General features: G+C 47.8%; 7 protein-coding genes across 7 annotated transcripts; 3 read left to right on the top strand and 4 right to left on the bottom strand.

The window, feature by feature from the left end:
* Nucleotides 1-635: 635 nt before the first annotated feature.
* N7529_007975 (uncharacterized protein) lies at nucleotides 636-2,532 on the bottom strand (the record flags this gene model as incomplete). The annotated part of the gene is given in 7 exon segments (XM_057243502.1): nucleotides 636-854; nucleotides 928-1,335; nucleotides 1,388-1,651; nucleotides 1,701-2,002; nucleotides 2,018-2,132; nucleotides 2,187-2,226; nucleotides 2,393-2,532. 7 exon segments carry the CDS (start codon nucleotides 2,530-2,532, stop codon nucleotides 636-638), a joined length of 1,488 nt encoding a protein of 495 aa, XP_057095040.1.
* A 1,240-nt stretch (nucleotides 2,533-3,772) lies between these two features.
* N7529_007974 (uncharacterized protein) lies at nucleotides 3,773-5,799 on the top strand (the record flags this gene model as incomplete). Its single annotated transcript, XM_057243501.1, has 6 exons — nucleotides 3,773-3,951; nucleotides 4,000-4,219; nucleotides 4,276-4,527; nucleotides 4,586-4,695; nucleotides 4,753-5,096; nucleotides 5,144-5,799. 6 exons carry the CDS (start codon nucleotides 3,773-3,775, stop codon nucleotides 5,797-5,799), a joined length of 1,761 nt encoding a protein of 586 aa, XP_057095039.1.
* Nucleotides 5,800-10,656: 4,857 nt separating this feature from the next.
* N7529_007973 (uncharacterized protein) lies at nucleotides 10,657-15,208 on the bottom strand (the record flags this gene model as incomplete). Its single annotated transcript, XM_057243500.1, has 2 exons — nucleotides 10,657-14,168; nucleotides 14,230-15,208. 2 exons carry the CDS (start codon nucleotides 15,206-15,208, stop codon nucleotides 10,657-10,659), a joined length of 4,491 nt encoding a protein of 1,496 aa, XP_057095038.1.
* Nucleotides 15,209-16,511: 1,303 nt separating this feature from the next.
* On the top strand, nucleotides 16,512-17,675 carry N7529_007972 (uncharacterized protein; the record flags this gene model as incomplete). The annotated part of the gene is made up of 1 exon (XM_057243499.1): nucleotides 16,512-17,675. One exon carries the CDS (start codon nucleotides 16,512-16,514, stop codon nucleotides 17,673-17,675), a length of 1,164 nt encoding a protein of 387 aa, XP_057095037.1.
* A 349-nt stretch (nucleotides 17,676-18,024) lies between these two features.
* Nucleotides 18,025-21,459, top strand: N7529_007971 (uncharacterized protein; the record flags this gene model as incomplete). The annotated part of the gene is made up of 3 exons (XM_057243498.1): nucleotides 18,025-18,732; nucleotides 18,949-19,507; nucleotides 19,667-21,459. The coding sequence occupies 3 exons, from the start codon at nucleotides 18,025-18,027 to the stop codon at nucleotides 21,457-21,459; spliced, it is 3,060 nt and encodes a 1,019-aa protein (XP_057095036.1).
* A 405-nt stretch (nucleotides 21,460-21,864) lies between these two features.
* N7529_007970 (uncharacterized protein) lies at nucleotides 21,865-22,612 on the bottom strand (the record flags this gene model as incomplete). Its single annotated transcript, XM_057243497.1, has 3 exons — nucleotides 21,865-22,053; nucleotides 22,167-22,291; nucleotides 22,504-22,612. 3 exons carry the CDS (start codon nucleotides 22,610-22,612, stop codon nucleotides 21,865-21,867), a joined length of 423 nt encoding a protein of 140 aa, XP_057095035.1.
* Nucleotides 22,613-23,390: 778 nt separating this feature from the next.
* On the bottom strand, nucleotides 23,391-23,684 carry N7529_007969 (uncharacterized protein; the record flags this gene model as incomplete). Its single annotated transcript, XM_057243496.1, has 1 exon — nucleotides 23,391-23,684. One exon carries the CDS (start codon nucleotides 23,682-23,684, stop codon nucleotides 23,391-23,393), a length of 294 nt encoding a protein of 97 aa, XP_057095034.1.
* Between the last annotated feature and the right edge of the window lie 1,067 nt (nucleotides 23,685-24,751).

The raw sequence follows: 24,751 nt of genomic DNA, 5'->3' as shown, positions 1-24,751 counted from the left end.
GAAGTCGATTCTGTAAATTGTAAAAATACTTTGGAAGATATTGATTGTCACTTATACAATTGTTTATATATCAGTTACTTCGTGAATTTTGTGCTTGCGGAATTGGATGAAACCCGCAATCATGAAACCCGCAAGGGGGCCAAACCCGCAATGTTTTGTTCATCAGTTTCAAAATGAGTAACAACGTTATTTGTAATGTTCGGCATCTTGCGAAAAGTGATCCCATAGAGAACAATCAGCAATCAGAGCAAAGTACACCATAGATCGCGAGGTAATGTTATGGTTGAAAAGTCAAGAAAAGTTGTCATATTACAGCGTCATCATGGATGTCTCTCTCAAGTAGTCCGTCCCTCTGGCGTATGGAGCCCAACTAACTGACCGTCCCTGTTAAATGCAATATGATCCAAAGCGTTTAGTGGCTCTACGGGCTACACTCGCAGAGGAATACCAGGCCATTACTTGTGTGAGATCATAATTGGTTATGCAACGTCCCCTTTCCCGAGCATTTAAACTTCAGAAGACCACAGCATTGAAGATAGATGGAAGAAGCAGGGAAATAATTGCATATTTCATTGTTTACGAAAAAGATGGTGGAATTTATGGTGGATTTCCTATAGTGACCTGCAGTATGAATTCTACAGGATATATCTGAAAGACCTATTCTGCTGATCAGTTTGGTCCAGCTGAAGTACATCCTCGCCCTCACTCAGGTTGACCTGGCGAGTTTCCTCCGGGTCAATCTTGACGCCTTGCTCCGTATCACGGCGAGCATTCTCCCACATGAGATAAAATCGAAACGCGATTACTAGACCAATGGTAATAGCGTAGCAGACCAAAATCGTGGTATAAGCAGTCTTAACAGGAATTGATTAGCCGTGGATTTTGTTGATTGTTTTCCCTATAAAGCAGGGCCAGGGCGATACATACGTGATACTCAGGTGCTTCCGTCGAAATGAAGAACTGCGGGCCGCTAAGATTGCCCGCACAATATCCCAAAAATATCATGGCCATAACAGTCGATTTCTTCGTGAAGCCTGCAATATTACTCGCTGCCAGTGATAGCATCAACGGGAATGCTGGGGAAACTGCCATCACAAGCCAAAACCCAGCCAGCCGCGGTAATTTGTCGGTCGACGGTAGAAGTTTTACCATAAGGATCCCGGCCATCGCCATCAAGAAAATAAGCACGAGATTAATAAGGCGAGATTTCCGAATTGTGGAACTCAAGACAGCGGATAGAAGAACCGTGACTAGCTGGAATGCAGATGCCGGCAATCCCATCAGGATTGTCTGATATTTATCATATCCGAAGCCATTGATGATCAGGGTGTTAAACTAGGTGTCATGTTAGTCTTTTATAAGTATTTGGATTAGAATGAACTCTTACGCTCGTTGTCCCTCCGTTGGGTACACAAATGACGAACGAGAAGAGGAAGAACCACCATGTTTTTACATCCTTCAGGCTTTCGATAAATTGATTGCGGTCCCAAGACTTGGTTTGCACGGTCTTTTGGAACTTATAAGGACGCAGCGCCGCGAACTCTCGCTCCGAGTCCGAGAGAAAGCCGGCAGTTTGCGGAGAGTCGGGTAGGTAGAAAAATGTCACAACAGACCATGCAACCGTAATAAGGCCAAATAGCAAGAAAAGAAGCTAGGGAAGTTAGCGATAGATCTTTCGCAGAAGTCGGAGAACATCGAACCTTCCACTGGGCGATGCTACCCTCATAACTGAGAAGACCGTAGGCAATCAAAGAGCCGATGATGCTGGCGAGTGCATTTCCTGCAAACCAGATGGAATGTCGTGAGACGTGTTCTCGTGGTGTATACCACATTCCCGTAATTAGAGAAAATCCAGGACTTATAGCGCTCTCAAACACACCCAGCAGCGTTCGAAGAGCCATGAGACTCGCATAGCTGTTGGTGACAGCATGGAGGGTCAGAACAACGCCCCAGAGGAAACTGCGATGTGAGCAAGAATATTTCACCACAGTGAGGATGTTGGCTTACATCAAGATACTGAGATATTTCCCTAAAGGAAACTTCACAAAGCCAAGTGAGATTGGATAGCATGCGCAGAGATAACCGATGTAAAAAATGCTGGACGTCCAACTATACTGTTGGCCAACAAGGTTCTGTGCCCACAGTCAACGTTGATAATAAATTGAAAGTATTCTGAGCGTGCGTACAAGATCTTCTCGAAGTCCAAGTATTGCACTATACGAAAGGCTGGTTTCTGGTCGCGATAGATTAGGTTTGCAATCTAGGAAAATTGGAGATAGAACTTAACAGACTGTCTAGAAACTGTAGGCCGTAAGAGACGATCAAGATCGGCATTAGACTACCAAAATAGTAAGAATCGGCGCCCCATCGGAAAGCAAGGGATGAGAGTTACCGTAGATCGATCTTGCGAATCAACTTTTTCTCGTCTTCTGGATCAAGGTTTTCTGTCATGCCAGATTCAACGAACATATTTTTATTTTTAAAATCTGGTTTTATGTCCGCAGTTTCGCTGGTGAGGGTCTTGGCCTCCATGGTGCAAAGAAAGTGAGGGTTAACTCAAACCCCTTTGAGAAAAAGGAAATAAAGAAAACTAGTGAAATTCGATCTGGGGTGTGTCAAAGGAAAGGAGGGGATGTGTGATAGTTATGACTACATATGTAGTATCACATAGAATTAAAAGATCCCGAGGAACATGGGGGGAGGGGGCAGATAACGAGGGAATCCCTACATAGATGCACAACCAAACACTGTGAATGGAGGACAGGTCGGCTGCTACATCTGGACTCCACACTTGCACTCTTGGCTTGGATCTTGCTTCATAGCCAAATAATCATCATTGGTCAGATTAATCGATGCCAAGGTGGGGAGAATGTCGAAGCTGACTACACCGTAAATGGTAAGTATCAGCTTCACTAGAGTGACAAAGGTGCAAAGGAGGACTATGAGAATATTGGTCGGATTTATCTGCAAGATAGAAGCATATGAAATAATCAGCACCGATTGCAATATTTCTCAATACTTACCATTCTTTAATCGAGGACTATACTCCGCTCGGTGCCGTGACTTTCTTGCATAGGCTTTCACGATCGATTCGATGCAAGGAATAACTAGGTCGCTTTGAATCCATGGAAGGAGTTCATGTTTATTGAAGAAAGGGGAGTACAGAAAAGCTGCGTGGTTATCGCGTCAATTACGCTTAATCATAACCACCTACCTAGGTATTCATGGAACCCTAGCTTCTGAATAAGTTATTTTTCCCTATATGGCATTCAAACTTTGAGTAGAACATATTTTATTATCCTCAATACTAAAAAGATAATCAATATATATTTCTATAACCCGGGACAGTACCATTTTTGACAAACACGATGCATCGACGAGTTCCAAGACCAAGGTCATTAAGCCTATTCACGTTTATAACTGCAATATTGGTTATAACCGTACTTGAGCAATGTTCTATCACATACGACCATAGGGTGTGGAAAACAGGGCTTCCCGTCCGCTCAGCCGTACTTAAGCCAAGTATTCAACGCAGTCAATAGTCAATGCGCCCTTAGTGCTTAAGCGGCACTCTAGGGTGAGTGTGGGTGATATGGGTGAGAAGTCTCGAGACTGGGGTGAGAGAGGTGAGAACGGGGTGACAATTCTCACCCTTGGGGTGACAGGGGCTGATTCACTCTGAACCTATGCCCGTCAAAGACATAAATACAAGCCGCGAGGCCCTTCTCTTGCTCTGCCATGATTTTATTTACATTTCCTTGCCATTCAAACTATGTTCTCCGAAAAGAATCTCCAGAAAGCACTCCAGGAGCGTATCGCACGTGCCGCATCACGTGGATTCACACGTGAATATCAAAACGAGAAGGAAGAAGAGGATAACACTATCTGCTACCGTGAGCTAGCGCCTGCTACGCTAGGCAAATACGGCTATGCACTTGGCAATTGGGCTCTGTAAGGTTGACTCGTATTTCACCGATCTTAATCTCTGATTAGTAGCAGATGGAGGCTTTCCCGTAACGAGTCCACAGATTCGAATTTTCCTAACTCGCCTGTCCTAACTCCCCAACTTTTGAAACTTTTCGCAGAGTTTTATATTGCATCGCGCGATAAAATTCCGAAGCAAAAGACGGTTTGTAATGTATTCACTAGCTTTACATCACAGTGGGAGCGAGACACTTCTCGGCCCCTTTCCGATGAGGTCAAGCGGGATGTTCTTAACGTAAGAAGTAACACTTATCCTTTTCTGGAGCTTACTGCTAACATATAAAACCAAAGTATATTAGAACTACCCTAACCGTGAAATACGAGCTCCCTACAAAGTCTAAAGAGCGGTTCCTGGTCAACGGAAAGGACATAGATTACCTGCTGCGACACCTGTTTGTAAATGACTGTCACGATTATGCACACGAGAGAGCACGCGTGCAGACCGGAAGTTCTCTTTCTTTATTTGCTGGCTCGGGTGCAAGAGCTGGGGCTATCGTCGAATCAAGTTCTTATCGCAACACAAATGAATGCTTATATTATAGGGTTTGTATCTTGATGACATTGATTCCTGATGACATCAAAACTAACCAATCATGATCAGCACCTTGAATTTCATCTCAAATGGAGCAAGGAAAGGGGGTCTTTGATACGTTGGGTGACAATTGATCCCCAATTCTTAAAAGGATGGCGTTATCGCGATGATACCACCTTGTGAGTTTACGAATTATAATTATTCTATTTTGAAAACGCTAATATGAACAATCATAGGCCAAAGAATTGGTTCAGGGAGCATCCGGTTCTTGGGAAGAGCTTTGTCTTTTGGGTAATCGTTCATGGGGTCGCGGATGGTGCCTTTAAAGGGCATGCCTCTGTGACAGAGGTTCTTGCCGCAAAGCCACCTAAGGGAAGAGAGTCATGGACCCTAGAATGGAACGAAACCGCAAAGAATCTCCCATTCTTCAGAATGGTCACTTCTAAAGGACCTAAGTCAACAAAAGCATTGACCTTCTCTTCATTGCGGCACAACTTCACTAGCTTAGCCCAGCGCGATGGGTTCAAAGACCAGTTGCGAGTACATGGAATTCGAGGCGGCGTTGCAAACAAGGTTGACCGTAAGTACATGTATGCCGTCGCGCCTTAACTTTACTAAGAAAATCAGCAAAGGCTTCTCAGGCTACTCGTAGTCAGGCTCTTGATCACCAGAGTCATGACACCTATATCAAATATCAGTCTTCTTTGAAGGCATTAGATATACAGGCCTTATTCTATGATTTAGAGCCTGATTACGAATGCCGCGATATGGAACAAAGCATGTCTCATCACCGAGACTCGAACGTGCCACTCCAGCTTAATGCAGCTACGATTGCACAATTCCAAAATGACGATGAAATTGTTAAGATGAATCAGAGAATTGCCCACATAACCAAGGAGATTGCTAGAAGACTAGAAGGAAATGAGGACCTCGTATCCGAACGGAATCGTCTTTATAGCAAGAAAGCAAAAAGATTGCTAGCCTGGAAGAAGGATTTTATCAAAGACTGGTGGGATAATTCATACGCTGAGTATGTTTCTGGGAACGACTTCTCCGAACGCGACTCAACACCTCTTTTTGACATCTACAAGAAATATCTACCAGAGCGCTCCCGTCTCAGCGAGAATCTATTTAAGGAGGCAACTCTAGACAGTGAACTTGGACAACAGTGCCTAGAAGACATGGTCGCGATTTGCACGTCGACAGAACGTGCCGTTTACTATCCGGGCATGACCCCCGAGGAAGGCCGCTGTCCAATATGCAATAAGTTTATGCTAGAGTGAGTGTACCTAAAGAGTATTATAGATCAAAAGGTTAACAAGAAGACAGCGTTCCACTACAAGGGAGAGCCAAGCATATCCTACAGTGTCGAAGAAAATCCTTGAATGGCGCACAATACCAGCAGCGCTATAAGAACGAAAAGCGCGCCCATCGACGCGTACAGCGCAACTTTGTTCAATTTTGTTATCTTTGCGCTGAAATCTTCCTCGACGAAGATTCCTGGAAGAACCATTGCAAGTGCCATCTCGGTAGCCTCAAACCCCGATGTGGTCTCTTAACCTTCCGCTCCACACTCATTGCCCCAGGTTTCTGTCCATTCTGCTTAGGCGACAAAAGCAAGAAACCAGACGAGAGATTTCAACAATGGGTCGCAAAAGCAACTCTTTTAAATCACATTGACGAACACTTAGGGCCAGCGGACTCTTCAGCCGCAGTCTTCTGCCCTCATCCATACTGCGAAGAAAGGAACTATCTTGACACCTCCCAACTCAGGCGACACTTCTATGATGCGCATTCAATCGAAGAGCCTCGGTCAAATTGCGTTAATCGAAAAAGGAAGTGGCAGCTTCAGTCAGAGCCCGCAGGAACTACTTTCGAGAACTTGAGTGATGAAATATTGTCGAGCCCAGAGAATAATTTTCTCACCGCAACTCTGCCAACTACTTCTGATGATTGTGATGATTGTGATGATTCTGATGATTCCGGTGATTCTGATGATTCGCATATAAGCTCTATAAATGATCTCTTTTTAGAGTTCATGCGCTTTGATGAGAGCATTGAATAGTGTGACGGCTTCGGTACTGACTAGGACGGTGGAGACTATTCGTCCCTGGCTATTTATTCAATGGAACATGTTCGAACGATGTAAGATTAACGGCACATTCCTTGGCCATAGAGTAGATAGATATGTTATTCTATTTATTTCCCTAGACTTATCATTACCTTAGCAATGCCTACGGCCGTGGTGAAGAAGTAATGTATAGGGATGTTCGAAATCAGTTTCACCACTTATACACAATACACAGAGACTCTTTCTCGAACCTTCTTTCGAAACACGCTATACCTATTGCAGCTACTCTACCCCTGAGCTCTGTTCTTGGCAGTACTGGAAAGACGCGCGCGTTGCGCGCATCTGCCCTGAAACGAAGAAACGAGAAATTGAAGAAAGACGTGAATTACCGAATTATAGAGAACATAGAAGGGGAAAGTAAATAGTCTCCAGCAACTAGAAGATAAAATCCTATAATAGATCATCAAACGAAAGAAAGGGCGAAGAAGCAGAAACGTACAACAGCAGAGATTCGCATGTAGTCACCCACACCATACCACTAATATGCCGGCGTGTGGCGTAAGTGGAGCTGAGCGGACGGGAAGCCCTGTTCGCCTCGACCCAGCACTAGGCCATAGTCAGGGTCACGACGGGCGACTTGATATAGGTCCGGGGCCCCAACTCGGGTTTTCAACATTACAAACACGCTAAAACCCGCGACTACATACATTATGCATTTTTTAGGCTGTATCATGGAATACTTCTATTACAAGCTACACTTTCTGGCGTCCTTTAGATTTGTGCAAATTATTTGGGCCAATCCAATTCGATTGATTGGTTCCTATCGAGGCAATACCGTACAACACCCCCAGAATGTTTCGCAAAAATTCGCAACCAGGTTCTACCAACAAACCCAGTTTTTCTCGATCAAGTCATTTGCCTGATGGGAATCCGACAGAGCTAGACATATCTCATTCTTGCGATATATCTGCTGCGAGGAGTCCCTTGCATTTTCATATTCCCGTACTAGCAAACAATACACAGCCAGATGCTTGGTCGAATAAACTTAAATACAGGCTTTCTCATGGCATTAGGCCCTCAATTTTTTTGGCATGCTCACTTAATATATTTTATCAACTATGACTGACTTAGGTCCAGCCTGTCTCGCTATCGCTATGACCATGGCGTTTTATTTCAGTTAACTCATTGTTACGGCACCCAACCCTTCCCCAGAAAAGAAGAATCGCCATCGAAAGGATCGCATCGTCTTTTAGACCGACAAGCTCTTGGCCATGGCACGATGGACTATCATCCCACTTGCCATTTACCATGTGCTTCTAACAGTGGTTTTACACTACGCTCCCACTCACATATCACAAATTTGCCCCCTGGTCCAAAATGTCAGCTCAAAAGTCTTTACGTTGAATGTATTGTCTGTCGCTGCACTCCTCCTCATTTACGTTGGCGCGTATGTACGTCTCGCAGCCTATCGTGGGATCGGTAAACAGTTTACGTTCCAACTTGCCCCGCCAAACTATTTGGCTACAACAGGCATCTATAACTGGATCCAGCATCCGAGCTATACAGTACTAGCAATGGTTTTCCTTGGTGGTTTGTCATTGTTCCTTTGATGGGACGCAACTCCTGGTTGCTGGATCTCGGAGTCGGCATTGTCTCGGTGGCATGGCTGGGGGGCGGGCACAAGTGCGGGATTCATGATAGTATTTTTATTGCTATTGGCAGTAAGGGTACGAGACGAAGAGGATATGCTAGGACAAAAATTTGAACAGGAGTGGAAGAAATGGCATCGCTCAACAAAGAGGTTCATTCCAGGTCTTCTCTGAAAGAAGTCCTTTGAACATCCAATTGAGTGCGTATGATAATTTATACAACACTGGCAAGGGCGTTGACTTACTGCTACAGTACGGCCAGGATAAGTGCGATTTCATACTTCGTCCGCCCTCCTGATATGGACTCTGAATTTACACCTTCTTGTATGGGTTTCCTTCTTGCATTAACTTTCACGGCCAAGCAGCCATTCTATCACCTATCTCTTCATTTGAAGTGCAATGTTATTAATCAAAATACTATTGGATGAGCTAAACATGAGACCTACCTGGAGAGGACTATTTAGGTGCTCTAATACGCACATGGCGAGGTCTACTTAGGCGTTGTTATGGTAATAGAGAGACAAAATTTTGATAATAGAAGCTAGTTTTCCATCCCACGACTTCGGGGCGGCGAGACCACAGATAGATTTAGGTACGTGTTTGTGCTATGATGTATCAAACACTCCCTTTGCCAGATGGTGTATGGATCTTAGTACTAGAATCGTTGCCGGAATGAATAATGGTAAGATGAGGTAATTCTGCAAGTCTTTTGTTTAAGCATGCACTCAGACAGCTCGCAAGGGCTCCTTTGCTAAGTTTGCCAAGTTTGCCAAGTAAAACAATTCAGGATCTCGCCACCTTAAACACCACAGATGACTTCAATGTGCAACTTCGAGATTCAGCGAAGGCTCAATTATGCAAGGGGGCATTTTACTGGACAATATCGAAGACGTTACAAAGACGTTACAAGGTCGATCGATCGATGGGCCCAATAGGGAGAGTATGGTATAGGCTTGCCCAGCCAAGTAATAATAATTACTGTGTTCGACCTGCATGCGTATCCAATTAGTCAATATCCTAAGCGGCTTTGTGTCTTAGTACATGTGAGACCAATTTCTCCATTCTAATTCGCTCGGTTAGCAATATTAGGATCGGAAGAGCAGCCAGAATCCTACGGCTGGAAATGCCGCAAGGAGATATGATCCAGCAGCTCAATGCGGTCTCCATCAAGCAATGTTTTTAATGGTAGTAAACAAACTGTACTAATGCTGCTTTATGATATAGGTATGCAATATTCCTCACACTGTCGTGAACAGTTCATCCTTGCCTTCCTTCTTCATGCCCTTAGGATTTGTCTAGCAACGCCACTCCCGAGCCTCCACAAAATGGAGACAGTTTTCCAATTTACACCAGCTGCGCTAGTTTCTTCTGGCAGTTCTCGGTGGATGCTAGCAACAATCGCGGTTACCACCTTAGTAAGGAAACTTTTATGTTGGCAGAACTTTTCATCACTTGTTCCCCTCAATACCTCCAATATTGGTCTCGTGATTACTAAGATGACTGGCAAAATCAAGTTACAGGATACTGCGTATATCAAGCCTTCTTTCATCCTTTAGCAAAATTCCCTGGGCCGTCCCTAGCCAAGTTCAGTGTGGCCAGAGCAATATATCACGTATTGAAAGGTGATATTCATATAGATATATGGTACTGTCACGAGAAATACGGTGAGTGGAGCAATCTCCCATTAGCTGAGCTTCGTCTGTGATTTGCATTAATTTATCGAGGTGATAAAGAACAGTTGTACAGGCACTAGCGAAATCTGCTTCCTCCCCAACGACTGCTTTTCTTCTCTCGGGCTCCACTGCCAAGGCCTTAGTGCGCAGTTCTTAATCTACGGTCAATTAAAAAGAAATTGTGATGCTGAATATGACGATACCGGCAAACCATGGTACAGTGTGCTTACAATACAACAAAATTGCCTCTGATATCTACCACATGGTATGATGTGAGAAATGAGGCTGAGAACCATGTTTGTTTTGTTTGATATGTTTTGTTTGCTTATCAGATTGGTGATGAAACCTCCATAAATTGCCGGCACTCCGGGGTACGTATAGCAATTCAGAAAGCTTCATATTTATCTGAGGATCCTAAAATATCACCTGATCTGATGCCTGTCATATGGGTCCAAACCCCGTAAGCAGGATAGGGCAACAGACAGCCGGCCCAAGTAGTGAGAGTACATGTCTTTAATTTACTGAGGTAAACAAAGGTTAGGTCGACTGAAAAAAAACCAAGCAGGTTCATTTGGGTTCTGTGCTTCTTATCCAATTATTGTTTGAATGGCTGGGTCAAGGATGATGGATCATGGACAAAGTATTCCAGTACTGAGAGTCAGGACTATAGCACAACTACCTAGGGAGAGAACAAAAATGACGATATGGGGGTATTAAGAAGTTTGAGTTGAACATGGTAATGTGGGATCATGATGAAACCTTCAGCCTTTTGGAAGGGGGAGGTTGGGAGGTCGACTGATCAGCACATTGATGTTTCTGGAGAAGTTTCACTATATGGTGGTATCCTCCCCGACGAGCTGCTTGAAGGGCATTTCCGTACTCCCCACCCTGGGCATTGACATTGGCTCCCTGCTCTAGCAGCATCTGTGCGATCTTCTCGTGTCCCCTAGAACAAGCAGCCTGGAGGGCATTTCCGTAATCTCCACCCTGGGCATTGACATTGGCTCCCTGCTCTAGCAGCATCTGTGCGATCTTCTCGTGTCCCCTAGAACAAGCAGCCTGGAGGGCATTTCCGTAATCTCCACCCTGGGCATTGACATCGGCTCCTCGCTCTAGCAGCATCAGTGCGATCTTGTCGTGTCCTCCGGCACAAGCCGCCTGGAGGGCATTTCCGTACTCTCCACCCTGGGCGTTGACATCGGCTCCTCGCTCTAGCAGCATCTGTGCGACCTTGTCGTGTCCACTAGAACAAGCAGCCTGGAAGGCATGTCCATAAAATCCACCCTGGGCGTTGACATCGGCTCCTCGCTCTAACAGCATCTGGGTGATCTTGTCGTGTCCTCCGTCACAAGCAGCCTGGAGGGCATTTCCGTACTCTCCACCCTGGGCGTTGACATCGGCTCCTCGCTCTAGCAGCATCTGTGCGACCTTGTCGTGTCCACTAGAACAAGCAGCCTGGAAGGCATGTCCATAAAATCCACCCTGGGCGTTGACATCGGCTCCTCGCTCTAGCAGCATCAGTGCGATCTTATCGTGTCCTCCGTCACAAGCAGCCTGGAGAGCATTTCCGTACTCTCCACCCTGGGCATTGACATTGGCTCCCTGCTCTAGCAGCATCAGTGCGATCTTGTCGTGTCCTCCGGCACAAGCCGCCTGGAGGGCATGTCCATAATATCCACCCTGGGCGTTGACATCGGCTCCTCGCTCTAGCAGCATCAGTGCGATCTTATCGTGTCCTCCGTCACAAGCAGCCTGGAGGGCATTTCCGAAGCGACCACCCTGGGCGTTGACATCGGCTCCTCGCTCTAGCAGCATCTGTGCGACCTTGTCGTGTCCTCTAGAACAAGCAGCCTGGAGGGCATTTCCGTAAGGTCCACCCTGGGCGTTAACATCGGATCCTCGCTCTAGCAGCATCAGTGCGATCTTGTCGTGTCCTCCGGCACAAGCAGCCTGGAGGGGATTTCCGAAGCGACCACCCTGGGCGTTGACATCGGCTCCTCGCTCTAGCAGCATCTGTGCGATCTTGTCGTGTCCACCGTAACAAGCAGCCTGGAGGGCATGTCCATAATATTCACTCTGGGCGTTGACATCGGCTCCTCGCTCTAACAGCATCTGTGCGATCTTGTCGTGTCCCCTAGAACAAGCAGCCTGGAGGGCATTTCCGTAATCTCCACCCTGGGCATTGACATTGGCTCCCTGCTCTAGCAGCATCTGTGCGATCTTGTCGTGTCCCCTAGAACAAGCAGCCTGGAGGGCATTTCCGTAATCTCCACCCTGGGCATTGACATCGGCTCCTCGCTCTAACAGCATCTGTGCGATCTTGTCGTGTCCCCTAGAACAAGCAGCCTGGAGGGCATTTCCGTAGTCTCCACCCTGGGCATTGACATCGGCTCCTCGCTCTAGCAGCATCAGTGCGATCTTGTCGTGTCCTCTGGCACAAGCAGCCTGGAGGGCATTCCCGTGGCGTCCACCCTGGGTGTTGACGTCGGCTCCTCGCTCTAGTAGTAGTTCCACAATCCTATCGTTTCCATTTAATGACGCCCACATGACTGGGTATGTTGTTGTATCATCAGGTGTATTGACATCACTTTTATCCACACCAAGTATATACTGTACCTCATGTTCATGGCCATTGAATGCTGCCAGGTGTAGTGCACTCATTACAGGAATCTCTTCGTATGGTCTGACTGCTTTCCAATAAATGGGAAACCACATTGAGAATAGATTTCCCGTTATGTCGTATAATCGATGCACTCGGTCGGTTTCCTTTTGAATTGAAGTCAAAGCCATGCTTCTTACGTGATCGGGCCAGTGTGCTGCTGAATATTCCAAGAAACATCCACTAAGGGAGCCTGATTTATCTTCATCTCCATCGTATTCTATATCCTCCATCAACAAGTATCTTAAACAGATCTCAGCCATTTGATCTTCCGCGTGGGTCAGGCTGTTCCAGTATGCAGAATTGGGATAGCTAGAATTTTTCTTGCCAATGAGAAATTCCCTGGCTGTTTGATGGATGAGATAGATCTTCGAATTGTTTGTGAAGACAAACAAGCCGCAAAGTTGTCGGAGCTTCTTTTCCAACTGGACTGGATCTAGCTCAGCCTGTTTTAATGTTTGTGGGTCTGAGATAGTGGCAATACCCAGCGCAATGGCCATCTCTTGTATTGTCAGGGGACGTCGTGCCGCCACAATGATTTCCAAGACCTTTTGGACTGTATCCATTTCATTGACTGGGACTCGACAAAGTATTTTTTCATATGCCGCATTCACAGAAGACGGTACTAGTGTTATCGAGTTCGCTCCGGGCCGAAGGCTGTGCTTTAAGGTAGCACGGATGTCATCAATGGCTAGGTGTAGCCAAAGATATGTACGGTGTTCCATTTGAAGCAGCTTTTTTTCAACTTGATGGTGAAGCTCTGGTGACAGTGGTACCGTTTCAGCCAGTTCTCTCACCCGAGTCCTCACCACCAGATCAACCTCCTCGTGGATCTGGTCATTATGCTCCTCCCCCTTGATATGTATATGTGGGAAAGAATCGGTGATTGCTCGAAAGTGATCCTGTATATGATCGTAGGGACGACTGGTGACCAGGAATTTCAAACAGATTTCATCTGTTGATGAAGATGGCTGGCGATGAAACGCTTGAAGCTTTTCGATTAACCGGCGCTGATCGGTTTCACGACATTCATCAAGTGCATCGAATATGCAAATGGTCTCGCACGAGATGTCAGCTGATGTTGCCGCCATCAAGATCCGCCAAAGCTCATCAACTTCTTGTCGAACGGTCCCCCCATTCTTTTCCCAAGCCGGAATGGCATGTTGTAATAGATGAGGCTGCTGGCTGAATAGCTGATGAAGTACCGAACATAGTGCTGTAGCAAGATTGTTCTGTTCGTCATTGTCTTTAAAGAAAAAGTAACATATTCTCACAGATGGATGAGAGCTCTCTAAGTAGTCATCGATTATTGATCTGGCTAAGACAGACTTGCCGCAACCTGGGTCAGCCGACACCCAGAGAAGGTCGTTGCAGTTGCTCTCCCACCAACGGATGTATTCAGAGCTCTGGAGAGCCCATCGACAGGTTCCCCCAGCTCGTTTAGGGTTTATGTTCTTTTGCTCCGCGTAGTTGACGACCTTGAACACTTGGTAACAACGGCGCTGTTGATCTGTTAAGACTCTTGCTTTCCGTTCACTAAAGTGTCGTTCTTTTTGACTGTATGCTTGATCTAAGCGATGTTGGATGCCTTTCAGCTCCTCTAAGTAATGCCAAAGTCATTATTTGCTGACAAAATCATTAAAAGACTGCGCTAGACTAACCAGACACAACAGCACTTATCCTCTCCTCGGCTTCAATTCTGTTGAGAGGGATTCTCTGTAGAAGGTCTTTCGCGTATGCAGCTGCTACCATAGCTGCATACCCTTGCCACTCTTTGTTCTTATGTGAGTCGGAGTAATCGCAGATACCCCTGATGACTAGACATGGGAAAGTGTTCACCAGCCCCGCTGCTTCCATTTCAAAACAGAGAACGTCTTTTTCTGCAGCTAGTCGATCGCGAATCAAAGCATCCTTCATTAACTGGTTGGCAGATGCAATAAGACCATAGTGAATTGCAGGATTATCTTCATGATCGGACCGCTCACGCCGCGGGAGCCAGTTTGAGGCATCATTTGCACAGGATGCAGCACCGCAATCTAATTCATGGTTGACAGAGGGCTGGAAGAGCCTATCTGTGGTTGATTCTGGACGTTTATATTCGCTGCGCAGCCGAACGTTTGTGTCGAGAATGATGTCGATGGCCTCCGTAAGCTGATGGCCCTTTCTCTTATATTGTGCCTGTATTCCCGTCATCGCAGTGCGAAGTGTCGTTGGTGGCTGGTTTAGAAACCGCGTATGTTGAAAACTTTGCCCTTGGATCGACTTGCCAAAGTCGTACTGGAAGACACCACCCTGATTGCCACGAGGCGCACTGACCACGACATCGCCCAGACGTACATCATGCTTTTCGCTTGGTACGCCGCCACCGATGCCGACCATGAGGCCTACCCTGACGTTGTGAAAGGTATTCAGCATGTTCGTCGCTACATTGGCCGCGGAAGCTGTGCCATATTCACCATCCGGCAAGACGGCGATCACAACATTGTGCTCGTGCATCTTGCCTAATGTATAGTCGTTAGTGTCATTTGGCGACACAAAGCTAGGTTTTTTGTGCTCTTCATCGAGGAATTCTTGTGCGGCAACGTATTCCACGGGCAAGGCGCATATCCAGCCCACAGTGTACCCCGCAGGATCTGACATGGCTTCAACGCGAGAGAAAAAGCCTGAAAATCAGTTGCCCGCGTGACCTTTCGAAAGTCCTGACGTTTGGTGTGCAATAGAGGCCTAACTCATGGGGACTACATATGCCACTATGAGCAAAGGAGAGCGGAGGAGGCTTGAGAGAAGGAAAGAAGCCCTGTAAGACAGAGGGAAAATGTTTGCCAACCGGGGAAACTCAGCCTCATGATGAACACGACGTGCAGCAGCGGGCGGTTAGAGATGAGATGCTATTGGCAGGAGCCGTCTTCTCCATCCTATCGATACAAAGAAATGCCAAGACCACCCTTGGAATGCACTCATCTTGTCCAATTTATTGTGTGATGCAATTGACGGTTGTTGGCAGAGATATCCGACCAGTGTATCCTTTCATGAAGTCTCATTCCTGGGGAAGTCTGTTCTGCTGAATTGGCAACGGGGCGCGCCGCACCGAAACCTCAAGGCCATATTTCGTGGACCCACTTCTACCGGAAGAGCCATCAATAGTAAATCAACCCCGCCTTGACCTACCTGCCTCACTAGGTCACGTGTTATCTGACGGCATGGAAATGCCATGATCCACTCTATCAAACCGACGTAATATTCTATGATATTCCTTGGAAATGGGGAGTCACTATTCCAGATTAGTGAAAACATCAGCATCTAATCTTCGAATCACGAAGGCGGTCAGAATTCTGCGTCCTTGGCCTAAGCTAAGATCCCACAATACAGCGGGAATCGAAAAACTGTTCGAATTGGATACAAGGGGGAAAAATGAATTACTATGATCGTAATCTGACATTTATAAGTTGATGCGGTTTAACGGAGAATTATCAATGGAAGCAGTAATTTGAGGGCGGCAACTATCGATGGATCTTTCGTAGCCAATCGCCCTGCAAGACAATGATCACGTGGATTATCCAATACTGAATACTGAGAATATCCTAATCAAAAACCATGCCTCCAAATGTTGAGTACATTTGAGATTATTATTTCGCTGTGAATTACAACCCAATACATTCAGGAAGGATTTTATATTGATGCCCGTTGAATAAATTTTGGCGCTAGTACCTTGGCAGTGGGTCCCCAGAAAAGAAAAGCAAGTGTTAGGGAGGAAGCAGATTTCGCTAGTGACTGGCACAACTGGAGACTTTTGTGGAATCTACGATCTAGATTGAGTTTCTTCCGAGTGACTGTAGTGAAGACGGACTTGGTTTGGAAGCCGCACACGTCGAGGAAAACGACTCTAGAGCTTTGCGGAGTGCCACGTGGCGACAATACCGATTTCCTGTACTGATTGAGAGTGATGGCGGGACGGGCCGCGATGCGAACCCCTGAACCGCCCGACCGCGACGAACGCGAAGCTTCGCCACCGCGACTGGCAAGACCGAAACGCATCACCAGACCACCCCGAATCTATGCTCAAGAACAAGAAATCGACAATGAACAGAGGCAGACGCGACCTCAGCAAAAGAAGAGGACTGGACCCGAATCTCAGCCTGATAGGGCAACTTCGGATGGCTCCGCGACCGAGAGCGACAACCTCGATGTGAACGATTTGGTGAAAGAGATCGCCAAACTCAGGACAGAAATCAGACTACGAGACGAGTTGCACAAGGAAGAACTACAAAAAGCCAAAGCAGAGTTCGGTGCTGCCCTCGCCGGGGTCCGGCACGAGCTACAGAACCTGACAGACAGGACCCCGACATCGCAGTGCAACTCCGAAGCGTGCGCCCAGACTGGTCACGATGAAATCCTCCGAGAAATCCAATTCCTACGTGAAGAAATCAGCGCTCCCGCTTTCACAGGTTCCCCGTCCTATGCCGATGTCGCCCGCACTCCCCCGCTCAGCCACCCGAGTAATATACGGAGCCTCTCGACATCGAACACAACACCAACCACGTTCACCGACACACTCTATTGCACAATCGACACCTCCAGGATGGCAGAGAACGAAAACGAGAGGATGTCTGCAGGCTCTATCCGGGCGGCAGTGGAGACAGAGATCCGAGCGACGGCAGACCACACGCATCGGCGTTGTCGCGCCGTCACTGTGGACCCGAAGAACACGAACCGGATCAGAATAGCGTGCCGCGACGAAGCCGAGCACCAGCTGATCAAAAAAGTGGCGGAATCCCAAATCGGTGCGGGGGCACGGGTGCTTCGGGATGAGCTTTACCCTATCAAAGTTGACAGCGTTAACAAAGCCGTAGTTCTGGATGAAAAAGATGAGATCCGTGCCGGAGCAGCAGCAGCCTTTAGCGAGGAGAACGAAGCCACCGTTGCGAAAGTCGCATGGCTTAGCAAGAGGGAGAGCGCAAAAGCATATGGGTCAATGGTCGTCTACCTCACTAAAGGTAGTGACGCACGGAGACTGCTAGCCGACGGGTTCTTCCATGCTGGGGGAGAATCCGGCGTGACCAGCACCTTCGAGCATCGACCACGACCGATGCAATGCTATAAGTGCTAGGAGATTGGGCACAAGGCTTTTTAGTGCAAGAATGCCTAGAGATGCGCAAAGTGCGCCGTAGAAGGCCATCGCCACAGTAGCTGCGACCAGACAGTTCCGAAGTGCGTTCCATGCGGGGGCCCTCATAAATCGTTTAGCAGAAACTGTCGGAAGCTCTATCCGCCACGCAATGAATAAAACGCTCCGAGTGATACAACTGAACGTGAGGAAACGGGGTGAAGTGCATGAAAGCCTCATAAACGACCAAGATACCGCAAACGCAGTGGCAATAGCGATCTAGGAACCCCAGGCGAGGAGGATTTAAGGCCGGCTCTTAACCACCCCGATGGGACATCATAAATGGACTAATATGGTCCCCTCCACGTGGAGCGAAGGGAGATGGGCGGTTCGAAGCATGCTGTGGGTAAATAAGGATGTGGAAGCGGAGCAAGTACAGATCGAGTCGCCGGACCTAACAGCGGCTGTCATTCGGCTTCCTGAGCGACGGATTTTGATAGCATCGGCCTATGTGGAAGGAGGCAATGCCGCTGCGTTGAACGACGTTTGCGATCACCTCAGAAAAGCTATCACCAAAGTACGGCGAGACTCGGGAACGGTGGTAGAGATCATGATCATGGGGGACTTTAACCGCCATGATCAACTGTGGGGAGGAGACGAGGTGTCCTCGGTCAGACAAGGCGAAGCGGAATCGATCATCGATCTCATGAATGAATTTGGACTCAGCAGCCTGCTTAAACGAGGCACGAAGACATGGCACGGCGGAGGATATTCGGGAGACTGCGAGTCGACGATCGACCTCGTTCTCGCCTCGGAAAACTTAACGGACTCGATGATCAAATGTGCGGTCCACGGAACGGGGCACGGCTCAGATCATGTTACCATTAAGACCATTTTTGATGTGCCTTGGACAGCTCCAACGCAGACAGACAGACTGCTGCTCAAGAATGCACCGTGGAAAGAGATCAATGCCAGAATCGCGAGCACGCTAACTGCCACTCCGGTAGAAGGTTCCGTGCAGCAGAAGACCGATCGGCTGATGTGCGCGGTGTCGGAAGCGGTTCGTGCGTTGACGCCGAAGGCCAAACCGTCACCGCACGCAAAGCGGTGGTGGACGGCGGACCTGACACAACTTCGTCAGATATACACACATTAGAGAAACCACGCCCGCTCGGAACGACGAGCAGGACGAAAGGTGCCACAGCTGGAGGACATGGCTGCAAGCGCGGCGAAACAATATCATGACGCGATTCGGAAACAAAAGAAGAAACACTAGAATGAGTTTCTGGCCGACAACGACAACATTTGGAAAGCTGCCAAGTATCTCAAATCTGGGGAAGATGCAGCCTTCGGGAAGGTACCACAGCTCGTCAAAGCAAATGGAACGGTTACCACCGATCATGGGGAGCAGGCGGAAGAACTACTGACTCAATTCTTCCCGCCGCTGCCGGACAGCATTGATGATGAGGGGATTAGACCACAAAGAGCGCCAGTGGATATGCCGGCCATCACCATGGAAGAGGTAGAACGGCAGTTGCTTGCAACGAAGCCCTGGAAGGCACCAGGCGAGGATGGCCTGCCGGCAATAGTGTGGAAGATGACCTGGCCCACGGTCAAACACCGGGTTCTCGATCTCTTCCAGGCGTCACTGGAAGAAGGCACGCTGCCGAAACAGTGGCGACACGCCAAGATCATCCCACTGAGAAAACCGAACAAGGAAGACTACACCATTGCCAAGGCATGGCGGCCGATCTCACTGCTCGCCACATTAGGCAAGATCCTAGAATCGGTGGTGGCACCTGATCAGCTTCGATGTCAAGGGGGCCTACAATGGGGTCTGTAAGGAACGATTGATCCAGAGGATGAAGGCGCGAGGTATACCGGAAGTTCTGCTTCGGTGGGTTAAGGCGTTCTGCTCGGGACGAACGGCGACCATCCAGATCAATGGGCAAATATCTGAGATCCAAAACCTACCACAAGCTGGACTACCTCAGGGCTCGCCCCTGTCTCCCATCCTGTCAACGCCGACCTCGTGCAGAGACCGATCGACGGCCAAGGAGGAGCAATTGCCTTCGTGGATGACTTTACCGCGTGGGTGACAGGGCCAACCGTGCAGAGTAATCGGGACGGTATCACAACCATCGTCAATGAAGCGCTCGACTGGGAGAAGAGGAGTGGAGCAACTTTTGAAGCAGACAAAACGGCGATCATACATTTCGCACCAAAGGCTCGCAAAGTGGATCAAGAGCCGTTCACTGTCAAGGGACAGACGGTCGTGCCTAAGATCAAGGTCAAAATCCTCGGGGTCCTGATGGACACGCGATTGGAGTTCAAGGAACATATTGCCAGGGCAGCGTCCAAAGGTCTGGAGGCAGCGATGGAGCTTCGACGACTCCGAGGTCTCTCTCCAGCGACAGCGCGGCAGCTGTTCTCGTCGACAGTAGCTCCAGTGGTGGACTATGCCTCGAACGTCTGGATGCACGCCCTCAAGAATCAAAACATAGGACCGATCAACCGGGTGCAAAGGGTAGGAGCGCAAGCAATTGTGGGCACATTCCTCACCGTGGCGACCAGCGTAGCGGAGGCCGAGGCCCATATCGCCGCGGCACGACACCGATTCTGGAGACGAGCCGTGAAGATGTGGACGGACCTCCACACACTACCAGAGACCAATCCTCTCCGCAGAAACACAGATCGGATCAGGAAATTCAGGAGATACCACCGCTCACCACTGTACCAAGTAGCGGACGCGCTGAAAAACATCGACATGGAATCGCTGGAAACCATCAATCCGTTCACACTGGCACCATGGGAAGCACGCGTACAGACTGATGATGAGCCTGTCTCAGATTGGTCAACTGTACCGGGCGGATCAATGCGGATCGCGTTCAGCAGCTCGGCACGGAACGAGCTGGTCGGATTTGGAGTGGCGATCGAGAAACAACCACCCCGCTATCGGAAAGTGAGACTGAAGACCTTGTCCGTCACGTTGAGCGCGAGGACAGAGCACAATCCGTTTTCCGCGGAGCTGGCGGCAATAGCGCATACACTCAAGACACTCGTGGGATTGAAAGACTTTAGGATCACGTTGATCACGAGCAACAAAGGGGCAGCTCTCACGCTGAAGAATCCGCGACCACAGTCGGGCCAGGAATTTGTCTGTCAAATCTACAAGCTGATGAGAAGACTGCAGAAGCATGGAAATCAGATCAGCGTCCGGTGGATCCCCATTAGCGAAGACAACAAACTACTAGGGCTGGCGAAAGAGCAGGCGAGAGCCGCGACGAAAGAAGATGCCATCCTGCAAGGACAGGTCCCCAAAATGAAATCGACGACTCTAAAGATCGCGCGTACCCAAGCAATCCCCAGCAGTAAGCTACCCGAGAGCATCGGGAAACATTCGAGACGAGTGGATAAAGCCCTTCCGGGAAAACACACGCGACAGCTGTATGACCGATTATCGTGGAAAGAAGCAAGCGTGCTGTCCCAGCTCCGCACGGGGATGGCAAGACTCAATGGATATCTCTTTCGAATCAATGCCGCCAAGACAGATCAATGTACATGTGGACAAGCAAGAGAGACGGTAGACCACTTTCTCTTTCGATGTCGGAAGTGGACCGCGCACCGGACGGAAATGCTGCAATGTACCCACACTCACCGAAGTAACATGTCCTTCTTCTTGGGAGGGAAGTCACCCTCCGATGATCAAAAGTGGAAGCCGAATTTGGAAGCAGTGCGAGCGTCAATACGATTCGCCATCGCCACGGGCCGACTTGAGGCCACCTAGACTTGCCGACGAACTGATAGAATACCTCTTTTCACTAACCCCCAACCCCTTGTAGCAGACGATAGACGCGCTTCAACTGCCGAGGATAGGATGTTGAACACTTGGAGAAGCGCCTTCAAGCCAGTCTACTAACCAATACTAACCCACAGGGACCGACTATGAGATTGGAAGCTAAGATATCAAATACGGAAGGAAGTACTGTATGGGCTCCAAGGAGACACGGCGTATACCCAAACATGCATGTATTGGTAGATTAGTGATAGTTGCCCTCTCGGCTCAGCCGCCGGGCGTTAATGAATTGTGTGTGTGTGTGTGGCACAACTGGATATCAAACAGGTGGTGTACATACATTCACTTCTGGAATTGATCTCGCCAAGATTATCAAGGAAATTAATTCGTGACGATCTACGGGTTCACATCTCCGTCAACTGGGCTCACATCATCTGGGTTTTCCACTTCTCGCCGTAGCCAGTTTTCTACAGCTGGTATATACCGCTGCGCGATGATAACAGCATCAAGCCCTGGCGGAAATGGGTCTAGGCTGGCATCTTGCTCGCCTCGCTCCAGCAACCATCCATCAACCTCAAGCTGGTCCTTCGCTGATTATCATTTGTAGTATTGCCTTTGCCACTTATTCCACATTTTGAAATCACCATCCCGAGACACTCATTTACCACTGAATCAGTGCATTCTATGGACCAATATACATGTTTCATGTAAACATATGCAGATTGGTAGTAAAAGGTAAGTCGACTCTTGTAATCAAGCTCATCACCACACCAAGCTGCAAGCCCCCCTTGTGCGGCTGTAGCGTCATCTGAAACGACCTCGCCTGATAGGCAAGTAGTAAACCAGATTGGATGATGACTCAGGAGATTCAGCCTCCAAGCAATGTTGTTCCACCGTTGGGCCAACCACAACGTTCGCTACTGCAAAGGGAATGAGACAAAATATGAGAGACAATTTGAATGGAGCCATTTCTGTTGTAATATGTCAATAAAACTCATACAAATCACTAAAATCAGCAAAATCTGGGTAACTTACCCAGACGAGAGATTTCAACAATCGGTCGCAAAAGCAACTCTTTTGAATCACATTGACGAACACTCAGGGTCAGCGGACTCTTCAGCCGCGATCTTCTGCCCCCATCCATACTGCGAAGAAAGGAACTATGTCTCACCTCCCTTTCACGGGCTCGATTACTTCATGTTAGAAGATGCCTAATTTGATAATGAAGCGAAGAAAAGCTCACTGACAGTTGCTTAATGATCTTGCGACCGGAGCTCCTTTACAAATCACAGCATCCAAAATCATGGCCGTCAATGAATGAACCTGGGTAGAATGATATAGATATTGAAATTAAGCGGACCAGTCCAAAATCTCGGTCTGACCCCATCTAGTATATTGAAAGTACAGTACGTAGTGGACAAGTTCGGCTTCTACAAGATTTACACTCTTTCGCTCTTTTTCGGCGCCACAGTGGGCCACTATGCTAACTTTGGTACTAGCCTGGATTTGCGTAATTGAAGCACCGGGATGAACATGAAAATACCCGAGCAAGAGTAAATTACATGTATTACTAGAACACGGCGATACGCCTTTAGAAATTAGATCGCGGACCAGTGGTAGCTTGCCTTACTTTTCTAATCGCTTCAGATGAGGTAAAGACCCAAAGATCTAAAGTCCACGAGAAAAATACTACCGTATACATCAACGACGTACACACAAATTTAGAACAACGAAACATCAGAGATCTCCTTCGCATTCACGTTACTGATGTGGAAAACCCGTTAGGGAAAAACCACATCCAAAGAGACCAATATGCTTGTTCAATCTAAGAGCGGGAGAATAAGCTACATAATCTATGAATTTCGAAAGGAAAAGCTCACTCGCGTAGGTTCCAGCGATTCTTTCATTAGGGCCCAGAGCAGCTAAAGATTGAATCCGATGTTGCCGATGCGGTAGATGGAGAAGCTTCCGATGAAGACGATGCCGATGCCGATGAAGACGGTGCTGATGAAGACGATGACGATGCCGATGAAGACGGTGCTGATGAAGACGATGACGATGAAGATGAAGACGATGACGATGAAGACGATGACGATAAAGACGATGACGATGAAGAAGGTTCCAATAGAGAGGATGTCAATGGAGACGATGCTGCTGAAGGTAAGTTGGAAGCAATGCACGAGCTGCCAACCTTCAATCCATCCTCCAATGTGCATCCTGCTTCGGCTCCATTTTGGTTGAAAAACTTAACAACCCCATCCTTGTTTACTTCTATCCATGCCGCAGGTCGGTCGTTTATCGTGCCACAAATAACCACACTCAACCTTGAGTAGCCTTTTCGTGTACCATGTGTAACCTCGCTTATATCTAGAGATTTGTTAATACTGATGGTATGTCAGGGGAGTTATTATTAACCTGAACAACTATTTCCATTAAGGAGGCCAAAAGGTGCTGAGTGTCCCGTGCAGCCATGGTTATCATCCGACCATATCACGCATTGACGGTCGTAATCAATAACTTGGAGAGTGCCACCTAAGGCGGCGCTTATGTAAACGCTAGCGAGAAGCAGGAAAATAGAAAGAGCCATTTATGTGACTTTCAATAGGATTCAAGAACGATACGAAGGGTAAAGTATCTCTGGACACAAGGTATAACAAAAAGCCGCGACTTTGTCTACCATATCTGCGGATTTAAATGTTCACAAGATTCTTGATAGATTGAGACAGAACCGTGGCAATAACCCTTCAACCCTTGCGAACACGATTTACGACACGATTTGCGACACCCTTTACGGCACCCTTTGTGCGACACTCTTTATGACACCTTGTGCGATACTGTTTTTGGTTGAAGGCACCGCCGACTAATGGGCCTAATTTTATTTCTACGAAAACTTACCTCGCTAGCCCCTTAATAGGTAGGTCTGTTTATTACGAGTCTATAGGGTCGTAGCACAGACCACGCTACACCGGTGCTTGTATAGTGCCGGGGTTGCTGTATCTGCAGCGGGTCATTCGTGGAATAAGTAACGAGGTGACCCCGCAAATGACCGATAACGATTGCAAGTTTTATTCAGCCTAAGATCAATCGGATCTAGACTTTGAAGCGCAAGTTATTGTTAGGAATCAATTCCTGCCATTTTTGGTCCTGGATCACGCATCGAAGGCTCCAACAGGCTTAGAAGTAAGGACTGTATCATCCAGCAAATACTATAAAACTAAGACTTTCTAGGATGAAAGGAACAGTGTCCTGGTTCTGTGTGTCTTGCCATGATAGCGATTCCCAT

This window comes from Penicillium soppii (assembly GCF_028829465.1).
Source record: "Penicillium soppii strain IBT 18220 chromosome Unknown utg000006l, whole genome shotgun sequence".
Lineage (NCBI taxonomy): Eukaryota > Fungi > Ascomycota > Eurotiomycetes > Eurotiales > Aspergillaceae > Penicillium > Penicillium soppii.
Note: the sequence above shows the minus strand (reverse complement) of the source record. Positions and strands in the feature narration are given on the sequence as shown.